This window comes from Orycteropus afer, unplaced genomic scaffold, assembly GCF_000298275.1.
Source record: "Orycteropus afer afer isolate SDZICR_OR568_19922 unplaced genomic scaffold, OryAfe1.0 scaffold00068, whole genome shotgun sequence".
Classification (NCBI taxonomy): Eukaryota; Metazoa; Chordata; class Mammalia; order Tubulidentata; family Orycteropodidae; genus Orycteropus; species Orycteropus afer.
Genome location: NW_006921655.1, coordinates 11,183,868 through 11,193,969, shown reverse-complemented (window position 1 = coordinate 11,193,969; position 10,102 = coordinate 11,183,868). Strand labels below are relative to the sequence as shown.

Here is a 10,102-nt window from a genome sequence, read left to right as displayed (position 1 = left end):
AAAGGGAGCTCTGGTAGCATAGTGCCTAAGGCACTTGACTGCTAACCAGAAGGCTGGCGGTTCAAACCCACCAGCCACTCCTTGGAAGGAAGATGGGGCACTACTTCCATAGTGATACTGCCTCGGAAACCCAAGGAGGTGTCGCTAAGAGTCAGGTCCGACTTGACGGCATATAACAACAACAACAACAAATAAAACAAAATGGGAATAAGAATATATATATATATATATATACACACACACACACATATGAAATATTTCTTTTGCATGTTTCTTGGTCTCTGCTTATAGCTCTGAGTCTTTCCTGTAACACAAGGTACCTTTTAATTCCTGGACCTGTGCTCATTTGAAAGAGAAGGTGAGTGACGATACTTCCATCAGTTAGTATCAGTACAGTTTCAAGAGCCCTTCAAGGAACAATGAGTCACAGGACATGGGAATCAGGGTTACAAGAGTTCTCCCAAGTGCTAAACAGCTTCTGTGTCTATATCAAGTGTGGAAGCCTTATACTTTTGCTCCTTTTTTTTTTAATCCTCTCACTCTTGCTTCTGTATGACCTTCTTTTCTCAGGGTTTATACACTAAGAATATCTGTTGGGCACCTTATCTCATTTCTTCTTTCTGAGGTCCTTCTTTTCTCCAGAGACCTACTCAATTTTATCTTTCTGGGTCACAACTAGTTTGAAACACCCTTGACTAAGGATATTCAAGGTCACTGGTTGGCTCTGGCAGCAGCTGATAAGAGTGGCATTTAATGTCTGTACCTCAGGCCTAGTGCTACACTCAGGAAAATACCTTCCCACTTCATTGCATCACTGATATTAAGTCCCAAGAATCTAAGACTGACACAGCTGCTTATGAAATCTGATGGTAGAGCATTGAGGGAAATAATTAGTGAAAGGGAGGGGACAGGCAGCCAGGATAGAGGCATGTATAGTTGTAGATGACTTCAGGAAAGACTACAACTTCCAGAAATTGGATTCAACTGTGACTGCATGAAAGACTACAGTTTCCAGAATTGGATTTAACTAGCAGGCTGCTCCCAGGAATGGTGATGGAAAATTCTGAATACTACTCTTTTCTTCCCGTGAACTTCACCCTGTTCTCCTCTGCAAGAAGTCTTCAAGAATACTTTCCTCATTTATTTATTTATATATATAAACATGGGAGCTCTAGTGGCATAGTGCCTAAGGCATTTGAATGCTAACCAGAAGGCTAGCAGTTCAAACCCACCAGCCACTCCTCAGAAGGAAGATTGGGCAATCTACTTCTACAGAGATATAACCTCGGAAACCCAAGGAGGGGTCACTATGAGTCGAATCAACTTGACAGCAGTGAGTTTGGTTTTTTTGGTTTTATATAAAAACATACTCATACACTGATAGTGGGCATGTCTACTGTAACAACTGGTACATCCACTTTAGAACGTAATTTAATATATTCTTCATATTTCTGATACATTAATTTTAATAATTATTTATTATAATATAGAAAATGGCCGAGATACTAAAAAAAAAGGCTGAATGTCTATTCTGACATGTGAAAACATACATGAATGAAAAATGAAAAAAAAATTGTGATAAGGTGGTAAAATTATGGGTGATACATTATATTTCTTTAAAAAAAATTTTTTACCCTTGTTACCATGTTTTAAATTTAATATTAAAAATGAAAATAAAGACCATCAATTAGTCAAGTGAGTATTTAGAAGAGTATCATCTCTAGTACACTTACAAGAGGCACATGTCATCATTTTCAGAACTGAGGGACAGAAAGAGATTCCAATATACAGTTACTCATAACCTGGCTTAGCTAAAACAATTATAGATACAGAGCTAAATACACAGACGTATGTAATTTTGTAGTTGAAAGACTTTAATCTCCAAAGCTTTCATTTTAAAGCTCAAGATTTTACCAACTTAAAGGCCAATATGTGATCTTTCTGCCTTTTACACAAAATGAGCCTTTAGAGTCAGGAGGGATAATATATCTAGTATTATCATCAATTCTAGTTATTATTAAGTATACTATAAAAATGCAATGCACTGTCGTTGGGTTGTATCTGACTCAGAGACCCCTCCTTGGGTTTCCAAGGCAGTATCACTGTGGAAGTAGATTGTCCAACCTTCCTTCTGAGGAGTGGCTGGTGGGTTTGACCCGCCAGCCTTCCGGTTAGCAGTCAAACGTTTTATGGACTACACCACCAGAGCTCCCAAGTATACTATGTTACACTCAATACTATGTGATTTAGCTATTTATTTTACTTTATTTTTTAACGTATTATATTCATTTTAGGAGCTCTGGTAGTGTAGTACCTAAGGCACTTGACTGCTAACCAGATGGCTGAAAATTCAAACCCACCAGCCACTTCTCAGAAGGAAGTTTGGGCCATCTACTTCCATAGTGATACTGCCTCAGAAACCCAAGGAGGGGTCACTATGAGTTGGTCCGACTTGACAGCACATAACAACAACATATTCATTTTATTATTACATATTTATGTCACAGTCCCTGAAATTTAGTTAGCCTTATTTTACAGGTCAAGAAACTGAGTCCCAGAATATCTTGCCCAAAGTTAAGTAACAACAGTCAATGGTTATTTAAAGCTGCAATGTGATAGGCAATTTATATATATTAACTCATTCAATCCTAATAACAATATTATAAGGCAGTTATAATACCTTATAATAGTTTATAGGAAGCTCTGGGGGCATAGTGCCTAAGGCACTTGACTGCTAACCAGAAGGCTGGAGGGTCAAACCCACCAGCCACTCCTCAGAAGGTAGGTTGGGCAATCTACTTCCGCAGTGATACTGCCTTGGAAACCCAAGGGGGGTCATTATGAGTTGGTCCAACTTGACGGCACATAACAACAACAACATATTCATTTTATTATTACATATTTATGTCACAGTCCCTGAAATTTAGTTAGCCTTATTTTACAAGTAAAGAAACTGAGTTCTGGTTTAAATATCTTGCCCAAAGTTAAGTAACAATGTTGTTGTTGTTGTTGTTGTTGTTGTTATTTGCCATCGAGTTGCCCCCGACTCAGCTACCCCTCCTTGGGTTTCCAAGGCAGTATCACCACGGAAGTAGGATTGCCCAACCTTCCTTAACAATAGTCAGTGGTTATTTAAAGCTGCAACGTGATACACAATTTATATATATTAATTCATTCAATCCTAATAACAATATTATAAGGTAGTTATAATACCTTATAATAGTTTACAGGAAGCTCTGGGGGCATAGTGCCTAAGGCACTTGACTGCTAACCAGAAGGCTGGTGGTTCAAACTCACCTGCCACTCCTCAGAAGGAAGACTGGGCAATCTACTTTCGTAGAGATACTGTCTTGGAAACTGAAGGAGGGGTTGCTATGAGTCGAATTGACTGGACAGCAGCTGAGCTTAGGTTTTTTTTATTTTTTACTATTACAACAACCCATCAAGCAGACGATGATAATAAGGTCCAGAAAGGTGAGGTACCTTTTCCAAGGTTGTAGCTTAACCAGTAAGTGATAGAGACAGGATTCAAACCCTGACTATGCAGCTGTAGAGCCTGTGTTCTTACACCAGTTCCCATATTCCACCCACAAAATGAATGACTGAAAAATGACCCAGTTCCTAATTCAGGCCCACATTCTTTCCACTGTACCATCCTGCACCTCATTTTGCAAATAAGGAAACAGAAAACAAGGTCAAGTGACTTGACCATGGTCACATGACTGGTTCATGGTTGTGTATCAACTTACTGGCTTCTAATCCAATGATTTTCCTATTACTGCACATTGCTAGCAACAAAAAGAAAAATACCTAGCTAAGAAGAAATGCAAATGAGGACAGTTCTCAGGGAAATCAAGTCTAAGACATTTAAAAAGATAAAAATCTTCCTTGCCTCTTTCCTCTGAGATTTATTTTAACATGATTCTGTTCTATCAGCACTGGCCACACATGTGACAAACAGATGTCTGTACTAGTGGCTTAATGTCCTGTGTGGGAGGAGCAAATGGTGATGCTAAGGAGAGGGGCTTTTAGGAAAGGTGGTCATCCCAGATCACATCTGTGTTCTATGAGCCTGTCATACTCTGCATGTGTGTCTGTTATGCATGTTTATTTGGAGAAATATCATGTCAATCAGGAGGGCCTTTTAAAAATGTAACCATTTTCTTATTTATTTTATTTTATTTTTTTAAAAAAGGTTCTGAGAGAAGAAGTGAGCTTGGAGGACTTGGTAGGATTGAAGAGTTCTATGAGGATGCTAAGCACCCAGGTGTAACTGACATATAGATCATGAAAATCAGAAAGAAACACAGCCTGAAAATGGAGAAAGAAAAGTTCAAGTGAAGAGCCACAGCGTTACATGCCCCCATGCAGGCAGTGACCAGAGCAAACATTGCTCTCTGCTCTTGGGTCACAGCAGGCAGACAATGACAACAATATCAGCACAGTCACAATTGAAAAGGGATGTGCTCGTGATGAGGCACAGGTACAGGCACACACAAGTCCCTGCAGCAATAAATTGACAGTTGGGAGTAAAGAACATGTACTCAAGCAGATTTCTAGGACTGACTTAACCATCAAAAAAGGAGTTCTAGGAGCATTAAAAGGACCTCCTCTGTCAGTGCTGACAGTGATGAGGAATCACGGGAGTCCTGTGCACAATGACAGACAAGAATACCTCTAATTCTTCACACTGATCTGTGTTCCTTCATCAGTGTTTTCTGCCTTGGAGACAGTTATGTTTTAAACCTGTTCTGCTTTCTATTTTAAAAAGCAATGGGTCTTTTCAAATGCCTTCCTCATCACCATCTGACAGCAACTCCTTTCCCTAAATATCTGGGAGGCCAAGGGGAAAGATGTAGGGCAACAATCCATCTCACCTTGGCTTCTGAAGTTGGCTCCAAGAAGCACAGGCGATTCCCAAGTCCCTCAGCTGCCAGGCAGAACTTCCTTTGCTCCTTGTGAATGTTTGCAATGCACTGGAGAACCACTTCATCATCCTGCGAGGAGAAGAGACACAACTATGAGTGGTAAGGAATATCTCCCCAGGGTAAGCTAGGCCCTCAAATCACCATGTTCTATTTGAATCAAGTAAGCAGACAATCTGTAATGAGAAGCCCATGCTTCTGAATGTAATTAGAGAAGGATAGGTATTGCTTGGTGTTTCATTTTGTTTTTAACATCTTAAAGACATTTAAAAAGATAAAAATCTTCCTTATCTCTTTCCTCTGAGATTTATTTTAACATGACTCTCTTCTATCAGCACTGGACACACATGTGACAAACATGTCTGTACTAGTGGCTTAATTCACATGATATAATTAAGCATCCACTATGACACAAGCCATGATATTTCCAATCGCCTGGTATGCATGTGAGAGCTGGACAATGAATAGGGAAGATCGAAGAAGAGTTGATGCTTTTGAGTTGTGGTGCTGGCGAAGAATGCTGAAAGTACCGTGGACTGCTAAAAGAACTAACAGATCTGTCCTGGAGGAAGTGCAGCCAGAATGCTCCTTGGAAGCAAGAATGGCCAGACTTCGTCTCACCTATTTTGGTCATGTTGTAAGAAGGGACCATTCCCTGGAGAAGGATGTCATGCTTGGTAGGGTGGAGGGTCGACGAAAGAGGGGGAGGCCTTCAGGGAGATGGATTGATACAGTGGCTGCGATGATGGGCTCAAGTATAGCATGGATTGTGGGGCTGGCGCGGGATCGGGCAGTGTTTCGTTCTGCTGTGCATGGGGTTGCTATGAGTCGGAAACGACTCGACGGCACTTAACAACAACAACAACATGATTAAGACTTAGGCTGTTATGGAGTGCAGTCTGTCAGGGTAAGTACATGAAATAGACATTGTATATACAGTATGGGCCTCACTTCTGAGATGTATGCAATGCATACAATCTAGGAGAGCAGAAAATTACAACACTTGAGCAAATATAAAAATAACTCTAAGCAATCTCTCCAAATACAAAATAAAACAGTAAGGTGTGATAGAGGAGAACAGATATTACAAAAGAAATAGAGTGGGCTGGGATAACTGGAGGGAAAGTCCGTTTTTTTTCCTCAGGCTGTGGAGGCGGCAAGACACATGTTGTATTGAGGTGGGGGTTTCTGGTTGGTAACACATTTGCAGAAATGATGGATGAAAGATGTGAAGGGGCAGACACATGGGCAAGGAAGACTAAAAGAAGCACTGAAGATCCAGATTTGAAGGACTACTATGAACTCCCATGGAGGGGACCTACTTCCTACATATTCCCAGAAGTTCTAAAATTCCACAGATCTTGTTTTAATGGCATTTCTCTTATCGATTGTCCAAAAAAGGGGCAGCCTGCAATCTACACTAATATGCTCACCTCTTACGCAACTCTCTCTACAGCTGAAAGGAAAAAACATTTTCCTTACCAATCAGTCCCTCCAGTTTTGCTGCTCTATCAGTCCAGGGGGAGCTCTGGTAGCATAATGTCTAAGTCATTTGACTGCTAACCAGAAGGCTGGTGGTTCAAACCCACCAGCCACTCCTCAGAAGGAAGGTTGGGCAATCAACTTCCATAGCGATACTGACTCAGAAACCCAAGGAGGGGTCACAATGAGTCAGATTCGACTCGACGGCAGTGGGTTTGGTTTGGTTGGTATCAGTCCAGGCTCTCTAAGCACCACCTCTTGTCTCTGGATTTCAAACATCAAAAAGTTCTACAAATACAGTTAAGTTAAAGAAGGCACCCAAGAGAAGAACCAGTGGGAGCTTCCCCCTTAGTCACAGCTCCCCCTGTTCCTTTGTCTCACTTCATGTCCCCTGAATGTTTGTGTTTGCTCTGCAGCATTGGAAAGGCATGTTAAACAGAAATACTTTCTCTTAAACTATATCTGTGATATGTTCAATCAAATGGAAAAAATAAAATCCTACCACCTAGTGGGAGACTGAAAAGATTCCATAGTAACAGACTGCCATTAAGATATCTGGTGGTGCCCACAGATAGATGAGGAGTGACTAGTGGTGTGAGAGGCCACACAATGCAGATATAGGAAAAGAAGATTTTTGGGGGGTGGAAGAAGACACCGCTTCACCAGAACTGAAATGTCACTGTTCATCATCACACTGAGTCAAGAACCTCTGCCTATAGTTAAGTCAGAACTCATGGGCCTTCATTTGAATTGAGAGAGCAAAAAACCCCAGGGGGACCAGGTTTGCTGGTCCGACAGAGCCTGGTGGAACCACTGGGACTGTGGCCCCTAGCTGCCCTTCAGGTCTGGAATTGAACCCATGCCTGTGACTTCCAACCAAACAACAGACAGGCATATGAGTTGAACATTTACCTGAGGTAGGTACACTCCTTGGAGAGAACAAGCATGGGAGAAAGAAGGGCTGCTTATGCACAGGGAGACAGCTCAGGGGACAGGAGTGCATAGAGGGATGGACACAGGGAAGATGTAACTATTGGGAGGAAGTAGGAGGGGAGATGTTGCATTGTGGTAAATTGTGGTCAATGTCATGAGACAAAGTGTATATGAACTGCTGTATGGGAAGTGTATTTGCTCCATCAATTTTCACCCAAATCACAATTAAAAAAGAAACAAAAACAAAAAAACCCAGGATATCACTGCTCTCAAAATGCACATTAAGTAAAATTTCTTAAAATAATGAAGTTTTCCCTAAGTGGAGTTTTCCCCTAAATCCTGTGCCAGCCAGGTCTGCTATTGTTCTCCTAAAGGGCATTGGTAGTAGGTAAGTATACTGAGTTGTCAAAATGATTTAGGGCCACTATTAGCATTTGGGAGCAGGGTTATGGAAGTCAAATGACTTATAATGTAAGCTGCAGTCCTCAAAACACACAATTTTTCTGTTCAGAAGGTCAAGAGCACCCCTACTGAGAAATACTGACGTAACTCCCACGTACACACTGTTCACCAGAAAAAAAAAAAAAAAAAAAGGTATTTAGAAACCACAGGAATATGACTATGGACCAGAATTTGTACAAACCTAAATTTTGTGAGGGAGCTCTGGTGGTGTAGCGCCTGACAGTTATGTTTTTCTTCGATGTGCATCTTTGAGAGTCTCTTTCCATGCTTTCCTTTTCTATTCCCTTTCCATCCCAAGATGACCATGCCATGTTGTCTTGAGCTTGTACTGGGTACCACAAGGTCTGCAACTTATCTTCTGGTAGCATAGTGCCTAAGGCACTTGATGGCTAACCAGAGGCTGGCAGTTCAAACCCACCAGCCACTCCTCGGAAGGAAGGTTGGGCAATCTACTTCTGTAGTGACACCACCTCGGAAACCCAAGGAGGGGTCACTACGAGTCGGGTCTGACTCGACAGCAAATAACATAATTTTCATGCTCATAACCTAGATGCCAATCCACTCACCTACCCTAAAATTCAATAAACGTTTGCTGAATAGCAGGTCTGCACCAACACTTTCCTAGGTCAGCACTCTGGATGACACCCAGGTGGGTGTGAGACTGAGCCAAATTTACCCTTCTCCAAACACTCACTTATTTTCAGTCTGTTTGGAGACTTATGCTCAGTGATGACCTGGCTGCAGATACCACCTGGAGTGGCAGCAGGCACCTGCCTTAGCTCCAGACAGCAGCTGTTATGTCCACAAACCTTGACTAGACAGACATCTGGATACTTTGAGTGCTTAATGCTGAAATGTAAGTTCCATTTGGAATCATGAGATGAGTTAATTTAACCCATGTCATTACTCCTCAAACTATTTGCTAAAACACCCAACACAAGCCTCTGACCCCCCTAGTTTACTCATCCCTATACTGCTCTTTCGAACTCTCTAATAAAACACCCAACACAAGCCCCTTACCTCCCTAGTTTACTCATCCCTCTACTGCTCTGCACCTTTTCCCCCTTTCTGACACTCTTTCCCCCTTCCTTCCTTTAAATCAAGTCTGGCCATTGTCTTGAGGATACCAATTCCAAGAAAGCCCCTTTAATTGGAGGATGGACAATAGTCTACCTCTTGTATCTACTCTCCACAGAAGCTAGAATTCTCCTAGAATCCAATACCAAATTCAAACTACTACAGTCTTTTACCCGTGTGCAAAACTCTATTTTGAGGTATGAGATACCCAACCCTTTATAATATCAACACCCTCGTTACTTCACCTATCATTTAGTGCAATCAAAAAATATGATTAAAAATTAGTAGTTATTCAACAAACATTTACTGATTACTTTTCAATGGCAAAGCATTCTGCTAGGATACCACAGGGACTATGGGTATTTTAAAGTACAATTCCATTAATACTGTAATAAGGAAATTGAGGGCTAAAAGCCTAGCTCACAGCCTTTCTCCACTCTAATCATCATCCTGAGTAACTTTAAGGTTTATGTGGACAATGTATTCAAAATGAACATCATGACCTAATTATCTCTGCTGTTTTGATAACACATTATGAGGAACATTCCTTGACATAACCTAGAATTAGTTACACTTCCAAAATCCAAAATAACACTATCCCACTGTATGAACCCAATCTTCTCTCTTTCTTGCTGATTCACCATTCTCTTACTTCCATTATACCGGCTCAACTTTATCAAGACTTCCAGTCCCAGAAGGTGCCCCTATCTCTATTATTTCCTTCACCTCATTGAGGAAAATAGTGGAATTAAAAAAAAAAAAAATAGCAAAAGTAACAGAATTCTGGGGTTTGTGCCACTATAAATTCATATATTCCTGGTAACTTACATTCAGTGTGTTTCAACTCTAATTTCACTGAAATAAGACCATAAAATTTTCCAATTTTTGTAGGACAACAACAAATTCAACTCAATAAATTACCACACCTTCTCTTTCTTCAAGCGAAAGGCAAAAAAATAAAGAAAGAAAGAAAGAAGAGGAGGAGAAAGAAGAAAGTTGGAGAGAACAATAATCAGTAATGGCAGAGGGGAATAACAAGACCTTTCAAATATATCCTCAAGGAGGTCAAAGTGAAAGATGCAAATCTTTTAAGTTCCCAGGAAACAGTGCCTTTAAGATCACATAAAGGTTCCCTCCTAACAAATGAAGTAAAATGTCTCTACCTGCCTTTTTTAATTTTTATTATTTTTATTTTAAGAGCTTGTTTTACATTCAATGTAAAC

At 40.7% G+C, this 10,102-nt stretch overlaps 1 protein-coding gene across 1 annotated transcript in view; it reads right to left on the bottom strand.

The window, feature by feature from the left end:
- Window positions 1–9,537, bottom strand: part of RYR3 (ryanodine receptor 3) — a 585,899-nt gene extending 576,362 nt beyond the window's left edge. The window contains exons 1-2 of the mRNA XM_007940521.1: window positions 9,532–9,537; window positions 4,878–4,997 (exon numbers count right to left, since the gene is read on the bottom strand). Of these exons, the coding sequence (XP_007938712.1) occupies window positions 4,878–4,997; window positions 9,532–9,537 (126 nt within the window). The remainder of the gene's footprint in view (window positions 1–4,877; window positions 4,998–9,531) is intronic.
- Between the last annotated feature and the right edge of the window lie 565 nt (window positions 9,538–10,102).